The 17,462-nt window shown below is 39.6% G+C and overlaps 2 protein-coding genes across 2 annotated transcripts; both read left to right on the top strand.

The window, feature by feature from the left end:
* Positions 1-202: 202 nt before the first annotated feature.
* LOC142964864 (trypsin-like) lies at positions 203-4,699 on the top strand. The gene is made up of 5 exons (XM_076105414.1): positions 203-979; positions 1,190-1,340; positions 2,016-2,269; positions 3,019-3,155; positions 4,363-4,699. The coding sequence occupies exons 1-5, from the start codon at positions 940-942 to the stop codon at positions 4,510-4,512; spliced, it is 732 nt and encodes a 243-aa protein (XP_075961529.1). The 5' UTR covers positions 203-939; the 3' UTR covers positions 4,513-4,699.
* Positions 4,700-10,773: 6,074 nt separating this feature from the next.
* LOC142965215 (histone-lysine N-methyltransferase 2B-like) lies at positions 10,774-16,292 on the top strand. The gene is made up of 9 exons (XM_076106018.1): positions 10,774-11,096; positions 11,593-11,715; positions 12,983-13,101; positions 13,289-13,414; positions 13,593-13,845; positions 13,995-14,105; positions 14,255-14,338; positions 14,435-14,564; positions 15,017-16,292. The coding sequence occupies exons 1-9, from the start codon at positions 10,774-10,776 to the stop codon at positions 15,290-15,292; spliced, it is 1,545 nt and encodes a 514-aa protein (XP_075962133.1). The 3' UTR covers positions 15,293-16,292.
* Positions 16,293-17,462: the final 1,170 nt, after the last annotated feature.

Here is a 17,462-nt window from a genome sequence, read left to right on the forward strand (position 1 = left end):
ACATTTTGTTTTTTTTAATTTATGTTCAATAAAAATTGTAAATGTTCAAAATTTGCCATCCATTTGCCAATGTTTATATTAATGAGTAAATATGTATTGAATTAAAATATCACTTGTGATTCTTAAGTTAACATATACAAATGTCCATACCATACATTTTTTATTTTTGTAGAAATGTGATATTGTCAGTCCTCTTCCCTGCAACAATAATCTTGTGATACCTGTTTGAATATACATAGTGCTCCTTCTATTGCGTTGCCCTTTTTATCAATTGTTAGCTGCTACAGTTTTAGAGAAGTTATCAGGTTTTCTATGAATTACTGAAAAACACATTGAATGTTCCTGCAGCCCAAACTGAACTGAATACTCTCAGCCAGTCACATCACTGGTCTCGTAGTTAGAAAAGAGGCTGTGATGCGCCCTGGTAACCTGACCTCTCCTTCGTAAACAAGCAGAATATCAAGTTATAACCGTCTGTGTTTAGAGGTCTGTATGGTTGTACGGTAGCAGCCTGGTGTCATTTTCAGGTAATTTAATGAAGGTAAATGCAGTGAACGGCCACGTGTAACGGCTGCAGATTTATCAACATGTCCCGCTACCTTCAGATGCTGAAGGAGAAGCTTTTCATACAGTATAATTCATTTGATAACGTTTGACCAAGTAATAAGTAAAGTTATTACTTTTTAAAGGAGTAAAAATTAACTTATTACATTTCCTGATTAACTTGCCCAGAACTGCCATTTCTGGGAAACTGCCATTAGGTGGCCTTGAGATTTATCACTTGGTCTTGTCATCACTTCAGCCATCAGCCATATGGCTCTTTCCCAGAACATTGTGTTTTACCTTCCTGACCTTGATACATTGGAACATAAAGGGCTGGACAGGTGTATATAAAGAGTTGCAGGTTGAACTTTCTTTTACATTCAAAGAAACGTCACCATGAAGACCCTGGTATTTCTTGCTTTGCTTGGAGCAGCGTGTAAGAGACTAATCAAATTATTATTGTCCTATTTTGTTTTGATTAACTTTAACTTTAAATGTACTCTTATGCACATGTTACAGGACTGTGTCGTTTATTAAACAAGTTTTAACTGCTAAAAACCTTTTATGTTTTTTATTTTCTATTCATGGCTGTGGTTAAGTATTTCTAGGTTGTATTTCATGTCATAATCCTCACATGTTGTTTCAGTTGCTGCAGCTGAGGATAAGATTGTCGGAGGTTCTGAGTGTCCCAGAAACTCAGTTCCCTATCAGGTGTCTCTGAACGCCGGGTATCACTTCTGCGGTGGATCCCTCATCTCCAGCCAGTGGGTGGTGTCAGCTGCTCACTGCTACAAGTCGTAAGTACCGGAAGTAAAATCGTTTTTGCATTACAGTCAATTCATGTACCCTGCAAGACATATGTCCTACTATCAAACCAAGGGTCAATAGTGATCGTGCGTCAGTACTGGGGTTTTATTGGTCTTTTGCACTCTGTGGGTGCACAGCCATGCACCAAGCTGAATGCACTTCAAGTAAAGGTTGAAAACACGAGTCGGCCTTTTAAGTTTTTATTGTAAGCGAATTGGAAACTGTGAAAAAGATGAGATACCATAAACAAGTGTTACATTAAAGGCAATGTGAAAAGAGTTGGTCCAGTATCAAGAAAAATAACCCCGAGAACATTCTGCCCGTCCACTCATTGCTCGTCGCTGGAGTCTTCCACAAGCTGCCTGATTGACATAATGATAATTACATTACTGTCACTCAGATAGAAATGAGCTCCTATTGAACTGTCAGTTGAGGTTGTTATAAGAAGGGAATGTTAAACTGGATCCAACTCTAGTGTGAGCACATCTGCACACAAACATATAGTGGCTAATGTTTTCTTTAACCACATATACGTATGCTTTCTAATGACGCCACTGAGTCAGGTCATTAACTTTATGACTCTTAAAGATGATTATTTAAGTATTCAGAAATAATTTTTAACCAAACAGACATTTAAACTGTCTAAACATTCATACCTCCTCCAGTCGTATCCAGGTCCGCCTTGGCGAACACAACATCGCTGTGAATGAGGGCACGGAGCAGTGGATTGATGGCGTCAAGATGATCAAGCACCCACAGTACAACAGCAACAATCTAGACAACGACATCATGCTGATCAAACTGAGCCGCCCTGCCACCCTCAACAGCAACGTCCGGACCGTATCCCTGCCCTCCCGCTGCCCTCAGCCCAACGAGATGTGCCTGGTGTCTGGATGGGGCAACACCGCCGCCAACGGAGGTAAGTTGAGTCTTGAAGCTGGGAGAGAAGAAAGGTTATATGCATGGTCTCAAATGATAATGTAGGATGACTTATACAGCATTAAGTCAGAGTAGCATTAAGCTTTTTTTGTTTGTCTTGAGACTTAATCATTTCACCAGTGTGCCTGCAAGACAAACTGAGGTGTTGAGTCTGAACGAAGTGGGTATTAGGAGGCAGAGGGGAGTTTTTGTTTTTTCCAAGTCCCTCAACTTTATGGAAGTGCAGTAGCACATAGCTGGAGTACCCTTTAACACAGAAAAATTGGGATTTTAAAAATCATACATATCTCACACACTGTTAACTAAGGCCTAATATACTGTTTGTTTTGCAACAATGCACAGTGACACGCATCTCTTGGTCTCAAAATGCAGGGCTCAAACAAATCAAAGCAGAAACTGAGTATTTGTTAAATATTTACATTGCTTCTTTTGTTCGACTAGTGGTTCCAAACCCAAATGTAATAATTTTACAATGATGTGAATTAGAAGAGAGCAGCAAATCTTGACATTAAGGAAGTGGCAACCACCAAACGTTTGGCATTTTACTTTACTAATAAAGAAAATAATCAGCAAAATGGGAGTCACATACTTTTCTATCAACAAATCATTTCGTCAACTCATTACTACATTACTCATATTATACTACATTATTTCCATGTAATGCCAAGTACATCTAGTATTTACATAATGGTAGGTACAGTAACTGAGACTTACCTTCCCGCTCCACAGACAACTATCCTGACAGGCTGCAGTGTCTGAGGCAGCCCATCATTGATGACAGGATCTGCAGGAACGCCTATCCCGATATGTTGACCGACAACATGCTTTGCTCAGGATTCATGAATGGAGGTGCCAGCAGCTGCCAAGTGAGTTGGACTAAACCACAGTGAACTCACAGGGAGTCAGGTGGTGCACGAGTGTGCATCTATTGCAGCAGGACAAGTCTGTGACTTGGTGTCGTGAGTCCACACTATAGCACTTACTGAGTTTAATTGCTCTTTCAATGCAAATGCTGCATATATCTAGTCAAATCCTTTAATTAAGGATTCAAGGATGTATATGTATATATATATATATATATATATATGTATATATGTATATATATATATGTATACATATATATATATACATATATATATATACATATATATATATACATATATATATATACATATATATATATACATATATATATATATACATATATATATATATATATATATACATATATATATATATACATATATATATATATATATATATATATATACATATATATATATATACATATATATATATATATATATATATATATATATATATACATATATATATATATACATATATATATATATATATATATATACATATATATATATATACATATATATATATATACATATATATATATATACATATATATATATATACATATATATATATATATATATATATATATATATATATATACATACATACATATATATATATATATATATATATATATATACATACATACATATATATATATATATATATATATATATATATATATATATATATATATATACATATATATATATATATATATATATATATATACATATATATATATATATATATATATATATATATATATATATATATATATATATATATATATATATATATATACATATATATATATATATATATATATATATATATATATATATATATATATATATATATGTATGTATATATGTATATATATATATATATATGTATATATATGTATATATATGTATATATATATATATATATATATATATATATATATATATATATGTATATATATATATATATATATATATATATATATATATATATATATATATATATATATATATATATATATATATATATATATATATGCCTCTAAATGGATCTCAACCCTCTACCCAAAGGTGAAACAGGGATGAACAACTGTGACTGTTACCTTTTGATCTTGAGTTACATTGCTCACCATAACGACAGCACATACCATGGATTTACATTTAAACTCCTGTTATTCTTCTTCTGCTTGTGTTGCAGGGAGACTCTGGTGGTCCTCTGGTGTGTAATGGTCAGCTGCAGGGAGTTGTGTCCTGGGGTTACGACTGCGCCATGAAGGGACACCCCAGTGTCTACGCCCGCGTGTGCCGCTACAACAACTGGATCAGCACCACCATGCGCAACAACTAAACGCACTCCCTCACCCATACATCAATGCGTGCAAGCTGACATTACAACAGCATAATCAGTGTTCATCCTCAGTTTATTTAAAACACCCTTTGTATTGCTATTTCATATATATACATCTCAGGAATAACATGCTTAGGCATAATATTCTGAAGAATTGGACAAATTAATAAAAATATACATCAGCATCCACCGAATTTGTTTTGTTTTTCTGCTTTGAGTTTCACAGTTGCTGTCAAACCATGCTGGGTCATTTTGTATTTTTCACTGGTTCTGTATCCATTCTGCGCTGACACAAGGCCACTGCTGTCTTGAAATTCACAATGAATAAATGAACAAAAGATAAACTTAAAACCTTTGCAAAACATTCAGGTTTAATATTTAATTTATACTTATTGTACTATAGACTCATGCCTCTCTATGAAATACCGTTCATACTTGGTTACCGTGGACACTTGAGTGATATGGGAGACACGCGAACTTGAGTAAATAAGCAATAAGGCATAACTGCATTTCACTTGTTTGCATGCATTCCTCAGATGGTGCTTTGTAAACTTCTCTGTTTCTTGTTTGCTGAGGCAACCTAAAACATACAAAGGAAAAGACAGAGAGAGCAGAGGGGATAGCCATGCAGCCATATCAAACAAGGTGTGCAAATAAAAAATATTTAGGGATATTTGTATCACACTTCTCTCTCGCTCTCTCTTGCTCTCTCTCACCAACTCATTATTTGGGTCCTTCTCCACCATCTTGAGAGCCTGGAGGACCTTCCTCGCCATCACTTACTCTGACGCCCTCCGTAGATCTTGATCATGGAGCCCATGCCGACTCCTCTTTGCAGGTACAAGTGAGGAGCTGTGGATGCTGGTCAAACATGCAAACAGTATACGGTATTATGTTGCAATATATCCTTGTTTTATCATCTGAAAAAGCTCTTGACCAAAAGACATGAAATCAAACATTCCAACTTATCACATATGTGACATTTTTCTCTGTAAACTCTTATGCTTTTGAAGGGCCAATATGTCTAAGTAGATAACACACATACTGTAACAGCAGAGAGAGTTGTGCTCATGTACTTACATGTATATTGTACCAGTTATAGAAAATCTACTTACAGGCCGTAACTAATGAATAATATCAGCTAATCCTAACATTAGATAATATAGAAACTACAGATTTTTAGCATTTACATTTGGTAAATTAATATTCAATTCATCTATCAATCGTTTCAGCTGTGGCAGATGAATTGATGCATGGGAAACACATCAAGCGTAACCAACCTGCTCTGGTGTAAAACCAGTTGTCATCGCAGGGAGCCAGCTGCTTGTGCCTGGCAACCTCCACGGTGTCAACCCATTCCGGGACCTTTAGTTTGCCAGACCTGAAGAATCAATTATCAGTTGATGTGATGAGTCAACTGACTTGACAGTTTTCTAAAAAAAAACAAGGTGCAGGAAAATGGGATTGATTTCACACATAGGCACTTGTGTCGTGGGGGAGTGCCAGTAGGGCTTTATAGCTGTAGCCATGCTGTTTCTCACGATTAGCATTGCTGTTGGCCATAAATATCTTGTTTAACTCTGAATATGAACATAAACAAATCTTCTTCATGAAAGTGGTTAATTCTTCACCGGAGTTTGTGAAGGCAGGCTATCTTTCCGGGAAGTAATGGCCGAGAGGCACAAACACGGGGCTTCGGTGAGATCAGCCAGTGTTCTGCTTTTTATACTTGGTGCAACAACTGACATATGAAATAAAATAGTCCTCTCAACAAGGGGCAACCTCTGGATCTGAAAAGTGCCCTAAACCTGCATTCTTTGTGATGGCCAACAGGGCTGCAAACAGTACCTGGCCCTGGCAGGCCTCGCTCTTCCTCACTTCCGCCATCTCGTCCAAATATGGTCACTTCTGGTTCCAAAGAAACAAGATGGCTACTGCCAAAATGCTAATCTTCAAATTTTTTTGAACACCTGATTGTAAAAGTTTGCATAACCTGGGGCTTATTGCTCACTTTTAACTTGCTTGTTTAATGTTAGTAAGCCATCAATTGTCATTTTGCATGTTATGAGTCACATTGATATTCAACTTTGACCAATTTGTAATGTTACCGTGTTACCATACAAGATAATTTACAGTGGAACAGTTTGTAATTAGTCACGAGTTAATTACTTGACATCCACAACCTATTGATGATCAGATGGAAGCTCAACACACACAGCATCTGTCAAAGTATGTCGACACATGCATTTTCAACTGATCTGTGATAGTTGAACGTATAAATCCAAAACCATGGGCCTTACCAAAAGTACACAAAGTATGTGGACAGGAGAGTCCACTTACTTTTAGCAATAAAGAGTAATCATACCATTGCTGCCCCTTCCCTCTGGAACTCTCTCCCCCAGCACCTCAGACATTCTCCGTCACTCACCACTTTCAAAACTGCTCTTAAAATTCGCCTATTAAAATCAGCTTTTAACCTGTGAAGCTAGTTAAGTATGTTTTTGTGTTGTTCCTTACTGTTATTTCATCTCTTTTGTTTATATAGTAATTGCTTTTATTGTTTCTGTTTTTACCATGTAAAGTGCCTTTGATTACCTTAAATATACAAATAAAATGTATTAGTATTATTATTGTACATTAATCAAACAACCTTTGCAAGCACTTCTATCCTGTTGGTTATCAGTAAGTGCTCATTGTCATTATACAACTGGTAGCCTTATCTCTTAGTATGTTTGTTAGAAAAACCCAAATACTTTTTGGAACTTTTGTGCTGAATGTAGCATAATTATTACTCCTTTTTGTTTATTTACATGAACGCATTCTTCCTCCATTCCTTTTCCAGATGTTCTCGGTTGTAATGGAGCACTGTGGACCCCCGCAGACGTTGCAAGTACACCTGTAAGGTGACAGAAGTGAGCACACCTCTCCCTGGTGAGCAACAAGATCCGAGATGGGACAAAGAAGAGAATCACACCATAGTCCACAGCCCCAACAGAGGTCAGCAGGAACTTTCACATTTATTTTTTTTTTAAATTAAAAGCCTGGCTTACTGCTGGCACTCACAGAAAATGTTTTGGTAAAAGTGCTTTAAAAAAGCTTCCTAGTCCTTAAAATAATTAAGCTAAATCATTCATTAAAACTGATCCAACTGTTCTTTTGGTTTCCATGAAATGTTACTTTTTCAATGTGACACCTTTGCTTCTTTGCCAGATATGGATTCCCCAGATCGTTTAAGTTCTTCATCCAGCCCTATAAAGTCCGCTACTCCATCACCCAACTCTAAACAGCACAACACACCTGGTTCCAAAAGTCCTGGTTACACAGAGACCAGGAGACCAGCAGGAGGATCATCCCGACCTCTTCCATCTCCAGGTAAATAGTTTAAATAGTTGTTTTCCCTTTGTTTTGAATGTGTCACATCTTACTGTGTTTTTGAAGTAGACCCTATAAATTAGCATTGTTCCCTCTTCTTTACAATGTTATTTGATGATTCAGGGTCAGCTCTTCCCAAATCACATCACGTCCTGACATTGAGGGACCTGGAGGACACCCGTCGGCCGCGCAGGCTCTCATCAAGAAGCCGCTGCAGTTCCTCGCCAACAGACAGCGACCCATCTGCACCGATGACCCTCCGCTCTGGTGGCACCATCCACTCCAGGTGTGCCCTATTCAGCTCCTCTCCGAGGTCATCAAACCTGGGTGCAGCCTCGCCTCCTCTGTCACGACAAACCTCAGCATCACCGGTCTGGAGCTCCCCGCCTCGATCCAACTCCAGCATTTCTGCAGGGTTGTCACCTCGAAGAGGAGCAATCACTCAGAGGGAGGCAGAACTTCAAAATCACCACTCCAGTTTCTGCAGAGGTTCCCCAAGACTTCCTCGCATCATCTGAGACAGAAGACGCAGCAGTGGCCACAACCAATGGGATCTCACTAGCCCCTGATAACCTGGAAGAGGAGGCAGCTCACCTGATGGCCCAGGAGCTGCCTTACACTGTGTTTGATACTGACACAGAGGTAGCAGTGGCTTCCATGCTGGATGCTAAGCTTGAGTTTGACGAGGCTCTGCTCACGGAGAACGTGACACTTCACTGCGGAGCACAAGGTGGGAGAGGAGAGGTTGAAGGCGTAGTGCCAGATGTGGGAATGCAGGTAGATAATCGTGAAAATTCCGAAGATGAAGACTCGAGCCATTAATTAAAATTTTCGCGCACAGTAGTGTGCGACGCAGCTAGCAGCTCAGAAACCTCAGGACAGCTCCCTTCAACGCAGTCGATCTCACAGTTAGATGGAGCAGACGGCGGGTCAGAGAGTGATGAAAGCGAGGTGCTGGACGATGAAGCTCAGGACACAAAAGGAGAACATGGAGAGAATACGATTCACAGCAACCATAATACACCTACTAAACAGCTAACGGTCTCTCTAAAGAGGTTGGAGCCCATCTACACCGTGTCAAAGTCAGCTGAGCCAGAGGTTCAGGAAAGTTACCCACCATCTGATGTTCTTGAAGCAGGTTACGGAAACGATGATATGTCATTTCAGGAGGAAGTGGTCCTGATGAGCTCTGAAACACCAACACCTCAAAATGAGGTGTTTTTAGATTCTGCTACAGGCCATTTCATTTCTACTGGAGATGGCACTGTGGTGGGCCCAAATGTCATCGAAGTTGGCGCTAAAGAGGACAGTAGCTCATCGACCGACTCCGTTGAAGGATTTAAAGATGATTTGAATGACCCTGACTACTCTCCAGAGCGTATTCAGAGTCCAGAGCGTAAAACCAAAAAATCTCCCACAACTCAGTTGAAAGGCATCATTGCGAAGACAAAACGTCCGGTATCAAATCTCAAGCGTTTGTTGCCAAAACCGTGTCTTCCACAGCAGTGCAAACTGAAATTGATGTTGCCCCTTCGACCTTCACAGACTGTAAAAATTGCATCGGCTTCCCCTGCTGCCGCCACAGTTTGTCCAGTTCCACGCACAGTTACCTCCCCCATTGTGATCAATGGTTTAAACGTACCTATCCAGCCTGGTGCCTCACAGGGAAGAACCATCGCCATTCGCTTGGACAACTCCAGGACAGGAAGTCTGCAGCAAGTTGCGATTCAGAATCAAGCTGCAGCCACTAGCTCGCCGCCGCCCCCGGCTCCTGCCCCTCAGGTCCTTCTAGTCAACAGACAAGGTCAGATTCTTATCAAAGACCCTAGGTCAAACACTTATCAGTCTGTGACAAAGACCCTCTCCATTGCAGGCATTTGTGGACTGTTCAAGACAATGAGAGACTCACACACTGAGTTGACTGTTTATTGTACAGTTCTGATATGGTCTCAGGAGTGATTATTGAAGGTCGGGCCTGTCGACACAAACATGTTATTAGTTTGGTTATCTGTAACTTAAATGATTGAATATATTAATGGTGCTGTCAAATAACATGCATGTTCAAGCACTTACCTCTGCTGTGTCTCCTCTCCAGGGTGTTCGTCTTAAAAGAGTCCCCAGGGTACAAGACCACCATTTTATAGTTCCGGGAAGGTACCATGTGGGAATTACTAGAGGGGTGGTAGGAAAATTGAATCCTCTGTTTGGGCCAGATATGATCTCTCTGGTGAAGTTTTACCATAATAGAGATCATATAGAGAATTGACCTTTAGAACGTTAGGCATCTATTTTAATGTGTTGTTGTAGATTAGGGGATTGTGGGGTAGAGTGAGGGGCAGAGTCGCCTATCTTGCAGTAATGTGGAGGTCTTCGTTAGTTTCAGACTATATAAGGCTGCCATAATTACATCGAGTCTCACTGCCAGGACCACATGCTACCCGTGGTCCCTGAAGAGTTATGCCATGTATTTGTTTTTTGTTTTTTTTGTCGGTGAAATAAACACCTGGTTGGGTTACACGTACTCTCAGTGTCCGTCCTCCTGCTTCCGAAGTCCGGCCACTGCGTGCCAGCCGAACACAGTCCCTCAGTACAAACTCTCCTGCCTACAACAAAATAAGCCAGATTGCCAAGATTCTCCACAGTGGTAATGCGCTGCAGCGCTCAGTCCCTCGTGTTATAATAAAGCCTCGTTCCAGCCTCTCCGCCACAAACGTCCCCTCTGCCGGTAACAACACGACGACATCCGAGAGAAAAGTAGTTTTTAGAGTCGTGCCTGTGAAAAGCATTGGAACTCTAGCTCCCACAACTCCTGTCAGTGTGCAGAGTGTTCCTGAAGTAGCTTTCTCCAACATTCAAGAAAGCACAGCCCAGGCTATTATTGACAGAGCCATGGCTACCCACCGCGACGAGCCAAAGACAAAACCCATCATCCTCAGTAAAATGATGCAACCAAAGGCCAAACTTCACAGGCTGTTCCAGTTTCAGGTTGCAGAGGTATCAAATCGGTTGCCAGCTGCACCCTTGGCGTCCCCTAGTGGTTTCCTCAATAATCCAAGCACACAAACCAACACACAACCAACACCTGCTTCATCACGCCACCAGGTGAGAGTGAAGAAAGTGTCATCGGTGTCTGAGCGGCCCTCCAAGAAGAAATCCAAGATGGACTTCTTGAGAGATCCATCAAGTGAGCTGGATGAAGTTAATGAACCCAGGTATTCAAAGATTTGATTCTTCTCTAGTTGTTTTTACTGCAATGTACAAGAAAAAATATGATTATTTAAAAAAAAAAAAAATACCAAAGTACACAAGTGCATGTTGTCCAAAAAGTAACTTTGTGCTGCAATGCACGTTTAGGTTACAACCTAGGATAAACTATTATTGAGGCTGCAGCAATTGGCTATTTCCATTATTGATAAAAGTACAGATAATTGTGTGATAAACTGTGTTGTTAAATGTTCTGCATGATATTTTTTATGTTGTCTGCATTATTTTAAACCTTAAAAAACATCACCTGTCCATTTTCATGCCGTCATCTTTAAGATTCTTGGTATGTTCACTTAGCAAGTCTGTCTGTTGTCATATATTGTTGTAAGCACGTACACTTTGACAACCCTAATGAAGAGAATAGCAACAGCACTCTTGTTTTTGTGAAAGTCTCAGGAATCGGTGTACTACGTCATCTAAATGTTTCTTGTTTTCTTCCAACAGACCGAGTGGTGTGAGGATGAAAGCTCCATCAATGAAGGATGTCCTCGATATGGACCAGGAGAAAATGTTGCCTGAGCAGTTGAGAATTACTGCTCCACCACTACCACCTACTACACCCCCCAGGTTAGTTCAACTCAGAGGTTCCCTCATTAAGAGCCTTCTTACTTTTCTATAAAGTAAAGAGACAAATCATTTGCATCAGGTAACATGAATTTAAAGATGAATGTTTACCCACTTCCATGTTTGAGTGGCAGAATTTTAAACATTTTGAATTTCAAAAGGTGGAAATTCTGGATTAATAGTGATTTAAGGACATTTTAAAGCAACATTGTTTAAAATAGTGCTGGGTAACGATTAAAATATTTAATCGCGATTAATCGCATGAATTTTTTGCGATTAATCGCATTGTTATGGCAAAGTTCAATAATGAATTCAAAAGTAGTGTATTGCGCACTTTTATTTTAAAAGTATTGCTATATGAACAAAAGGGCAATAACATTTGGTTTGCAAACACTTTAAACAAATCAGGTGCTTTTTAACAGCAGTATTTCCTTTACACAGTAGCGATCATATTTCTTGCACTATATCTGTGCTCAGTGTGCTGACTGTATGTGAAATGTTCCACTGCTGTGCAACAGGAATAACATGTTTCATCTAAATGTGTGTCTTGTGTCTTCATGACAGTCAGAGCATGTGAATGCAGCTCTATTGTTCATCAATATAATGCTGTAACTCCGAGGTGATGGTGGTGACCCAGAGATCAAAGAATAAAGACACTTTATGAAGAATTTAGGTGTATTTTCCCTTTAACTCACGAGCTGCAGGTAGCATGTTTTATACTTAATATGAATATAATTCATACTTTGTTGGCATCTTATTCTGAAAACCGGATGTTTGTCTGAAGAAACCGGATGTTGTCTCACGTTAATCTTTCCGCTAACTTTCAAAGTCCTTCGCTCGCTCCCGATCTGCGCCATTTGAATGCGTTTACCGTGAATTTCAGCATATAGGTGCACTAAAGTGTAAGTGTCTGCTAAGTTGACCACGGAGATCTGAGTGTCCGCTGACTTTACCGCAGCGATGTCCAGTAGTCTCCATTCCTCCACCGCTGCCAGTGAGCAACGGACTTTCAAAATAAACAAAATTGAAAAATGCGTTAACGCGCTATAAAATAATTGTCGGCGTTAATTAATTAATGCGTTAACGCGATAATAACGCCTTAACTTGCCCAGCACTAGTTTAAAGAAATGTAAGTAGTATTGCTTGATGAACAAAATGCATAAGTTCTCTGCACATGCCCATACATTATTGAATTGTGTTAATTATTTCTTCCTCAAATGTGGTATAGTACATTTATGTTTGTACTTAATTGTTTGCTCTTTCTGCTCAGGCCTCCTCTGGTTGAGAGTCCTCCCTCACGGGCACAAATCAACAGTCAGAGTCAGGGTAAAACACACATGTGGGTCAGTGCTCGCCATGGAGAACTCTCTGAATGGGGCCCTTATTCAGGTTTGCAACTAATTTAATGTGTATTTTTTTCTTAACAGCTACTCTTCCCGATAATTTAAGCAATTTAATATAATTTAATGTGGAAACAATCTTGAAATATTGTCTTAACACTAGCTTTTCAGTAAATGTTGTATGTGACATTATTTTACATTATTTGTTTACAATTACGGCTCATTTAATTCTACAGGTTTTAGCTCAGAAGAAGATGCATCTGCACCCAAACACAGAAAGAGGACATACATGAACCAGCCCCACTTGCGTTTTGAAATCACCAGTGATGATGGCTTCAGTGTTAAAGCTAACAGCATAGAGGGTAAGAGCTGCTTGGTTACTGTCCTGTGCTCTGACTATGTAAACAATGCTGATGAATAGTCTTCCAGGCATGATGTGTTTGAGCTACATAATGCTTGAGAAGAGCAACTAAAAGGAGAAAATTGTCAGCATGTCTGCAGCTTCGCTCTCACACCCTCTTTATGTCTCTCTTCCCTCAGCCGCCTGGCGTGCGGTGATTGACGGCGTCCTCGAAGCTCGAGCGGGTTTCCATCTGAAGCAGCTGCCTCTGGGCGGGATGAGCGGGCCGCGGGTGCTCGGCGTCGTCCACGATGCCGTCATCTTCCTGCTGGAGCAACTGCAGGGTGCCGCAAACTGCAAACGGCACCGCTTCCGCTTCCACCGCTGTGATGACATTGAGGAAGAGCTTCCCCTCAATCCAAGTGGCTGCGCTCGGACTGAAGTCTACACACGGTACAGACGGTTACTTTTTTTTGTCATAACTGGTTTTATTATTATGATGTTATAAGTGTTCGATGTTGTAGCTTGGTTTATGTGTTTCTGTTTCTTGTCTGTGACTTAAAATGCACCTCAAATTAATTTTCTTTTCTTTCTATAATCAGGAAAGCGACATTTGATATGTTCAACTTCCTGGCATCACAGCACAGAGAGCTCCCTGTCATAGTGGGCCCCTTTGATGAGGAGGAGGATGAATTCCCACTGAAATCTTCCAGGTTAGCGGATTACCTTTGGGGCGCTTTCTTGATCCTAACCTTAAAGTTTAAACCCACTGCACTCCACAATGAACAGGAACTCTATAGATGGTAATTTAGCTGGAGCATTTCCATATTGACGCCACCTTTTCTGTGTCTCACTCTGACAGGCGAGCCACCAGCAGTGAGCTTCCCATGGCAATGAGATTCAGACACCTGGAAAAAAATTCCAAAGAAGCAGTAGGAGTTTACAGGTCACTGCAACAAATAAACGAAAAGAAAAACATGAGATTTTATTAATGTCCCAAATTATTTGTGTGCTTAAATGTATTTAACTGTAATCCTCTTAGATCTGAAATTCATGGTCGCGGCCTTTTCTGGAAAAGAAACATCGAGGCTGGCGAGATGGTGATCGAGTACGCCGGCACCGTCATTCGCTCTGTTCTGACTGATAAGCGGGAGAAATATTATGACGGCAAGGTAAGTAAACAAAATAAAATAATGGTTGTACTTAGAAGTTATCATCATAATGACAGTCATAGTTTCTGCTTCCATTATCGTGCGTGTTGATTCCTGTTTAATGTAGCGCTGCAACAATTAATCGATTAGTTGTCTGCTGTTAAATTAATCGGGATTAGTTGCACCCTACTTTTAATGAGAAGCCGCAGTAGTAATGAAATGGGATGTAGGTTGGTAATTTGAATCTAGTGCACCACCACAAACAATGAATACTATTGTGAGGGTAGTAATATTAAGAGGGGTAACTACAGAATGGAAATACTTTAAAATGGCTATTGCAGAAACAATGCCGACCACAAGTTATCAAAAACTAGATTTAATTTCATGAAAATCTTAAGGATCATAATTTCAAGATGTACATGAAATGTGAAAGAAAACCCGACTAACTGGGTTGTTAAATCACTCTCCATCAGGGCATTGGCTGTTACATGTTCCGCATCGACGACTTCGACGTGGTGGACGCGACGATGCAAGGCAACGCGGCTCGTTTCATCAACCACTCGTGCGAGCCGAACTGCTACTCCCGCGTCATCAACGTGGACGGCCGCAAGCACATCGTCATCTTCGCCCTGAGAAAGATCTACCGGGGCGAAGAACTGACCTACGACTACAAGTTCCCCATCGAGGACGAGAACAGCAAGCTGCACTGCAACTGTTCGACGAGACGCTGCCGTCGCTTCTTAAACTAGTACAACACACACACACGCCACACACCGATAGCCATCTTGGTTAATGCACTTGAAATTAGGAGGCGGACTTTGATAAACTGATTATGGCGACTTTTGTGACGTGGCCAGAAGAGTGGCCTGAAAATCTTCACCATGTTGGAAGCTTAATTAAAGACTGATGGAGGACAGCATGCGTTTGCTCATTTCTGTCCTCTGACCTGCTGTCACACAAACCAGATAAGAGCCATATGTCGAAGCGTAGGATGAATACTATTTATGTGATTTCAGACTGCAGGATTGTTGGTCTGTTGAAGTAGGAAGTACAATTAAGGAAAACTGCACTCTTTTTGGACTGTACTGTTTTACCATCTCATACAACACATTCTTTAATTTTAACATTGTTGAATTTGTCAGTAGCCTCTGCTGGAACTGGGGCCAAACAACAGCCGGGAGGCAATTATTACCAGCTACAGACGGTGCAAACTGAAACAACCTGATTGCAGCTATTACTGAGTTAAGGGGGATCTATTGTTATGCTGTAAATACACGGTCACAGAGAAGGATGAGGAGAATTTATTCAGCACCTTACTTTGATACAGCCATCTCTAGCAGTAAACCTATTTGACTCAAGGCACCTTGTGTACATTGTAGCTACATTTTAACCTCAGTCTGGATACCGCAAGTCTTGTGAGGGGACTCCAATATTTTAGGTGCAGGTGACAAACCCCAACCCCCCCCCTCCTTTCCTCATTCATTCAGTTGAAATTTCCCGTTTTTATTTGTGACGGCAGAGATGCTGTGATCTAAATGCTTTTATTCTGCCATTACGGTCCGTTCTCTATTTGTTACTTTGTACTGTTTGTGAATTTTAAGGTCTATGAGGGAGAGTTTTCTTGGTGCAGGGTTCAAACTGAATATAGTGATCTTGCTCTGCACAGTACCCTATAAATCTTTTTGTATATTTGAATAATAAATGTATATCCAACAAGCTGATGGAAATAAATGTGTTTTGAGCTTTTAACTTTCTATTTGTAAGTAATGGAACAGAAGCTATTGTAGTGAGTTAATCATTTCGTTCTCTTTTTGTTGAGGCTGTTTTGCACCCTCTTCCTCCTGTTTGTCTCTCACAGGTGTACTACCTCAAAGGAATTTGTTATGAAGCAAGAATCATTTTATTACACAACACATTAGTGGAAAACAACTTCCTCATTTCCCCCTTGTTCAATCTTTCTAATAATTTATTCTTCTTGGTGCAAAAAGAAACATCAATACAAATAAACAATGACTTGCTATTATACCTGCAATTATTCTGAAAGAATAGGTGGCCACCATTTATTTGTGCTCATTTTTCCTGTGTGCAGTCACACCCAGCTGATGGATGTAGGTAGGACACTGGAGTGTAGGTTGAAGGCTAAATGCTGTGGAAGTTTTTTTTTTTTTCAGGCTTAATAATTGACTCGCAAAGCTTTGTGACTTTATTGGCTCACTATGGATCCTTGCCTGTACATAGTTGTATAAAGAATTTCTAAACCTGTTAAATATTTTTTTACCTACATTTTGTTTTTTTTAAATTTATGTTCAATAAAAATTGTAAATGTTCAAAATTTGCCATCCATTTGCCAATGTTTATATTAATGAGTAAATATGTATTGAATTAAAATATCACTTGTGATTCTTAAGTTAACATATACAAATGTCCATACCATACATTTTTTATTTTTGTAGAAATGTGATATTGTCAGTCCTCTTCCCTGCAACAATAATCTTGTGATGCCTGTTTGAATATACATAGTGTTCTTTCTATTGCGTTGCCCTTTTTATCAATTGTTAGCTGCTACAGTTTTAGAGAAGTTATCAGGTTTTCTATGAATTACTGAAAAACACATTGAATGTTCCTGCAGCCCAAACTGAACTGAATACTCTCAGCCAGTCACATCACTGGTCTCGTAGTTAGAAAAGAGTCTGTGATGCGCCCTGGTAACCTGACCTCTCCTTCGTAAACAAGCAGAATATCAAGTTATAACCGTCTGTGTTTAGAGGTCTGTATGGTTGTACGGTAGCAGCCTGGTGTCATTTTCAGGTAATTTAATGAAGGTAAATGCAGTGAACGGCTGCAGATGTCCCGCTACCTTCAGATGCTGAAGGAGAAGCTTTTCATACAGTATAATTCATTTGATAATGTTTGACCAAG

The sequence above is a fragment of the Anarhichas minor genome, unplaced genomic scaffold (genome assembly GCF_050575085.1).
Source record: "Anarhichas minor isolate MPS153535 unplaced genomic scaffold, ASM5057508v1 ptg000033l, whole genome shotgun sequence".
Lineage (NCBI taxonomy): Eukaryota > Metazoa > Chordata > Actinopteri > Perciformes > Anarhichadidae > Anarhichas > Anarhichas minor.

Bases quoted from the DNA above. Each gene is read 5' to 3' on its own strand.
- LOC142964864 (XM_076105414.1), top strand. From the start codon at position 940: ATGAAGACCCTGGTATTTCTTGCTTTGCTTGGAGCAGCGT. The intron at 980-1,189 runs GTAAGAGACTAA...ATGTTGTTTCAG, and splicing joins TGCTTTGCTTGGAGCAGCGT to TTGCTGCAGCTGAGGATAAG. The intron at 1,341-2,015 runs GTAAGTACCGGA...TACCTCCTCCAG, and splicing joins GCTGCTCACTGCTACAAGTC to TCGTATCCAGGTCCGCCTTG.
- LOC142965215 (XM_076106018.1), top strand. From the start codon at position 10,774: ATGGCTACCCACCGCGACGAGCCAAAGACAAAACCCATCATCCTCAGT. The intron at 14,106-14,254 runs GTTAGCGGATTA...TCACTCTGACAG, and splicing joins TTCCCACTGAAATCTTCCAG to GCGAGCCACCAGCAGTGAGC. The intron at 14,339-14,434 runs GTCACTGCAACA...TAATCCTCTTAG, and splicing joins GAAGCAGTAGGAGTTTACAG to ATCTGAAATTCATGGTCGCG.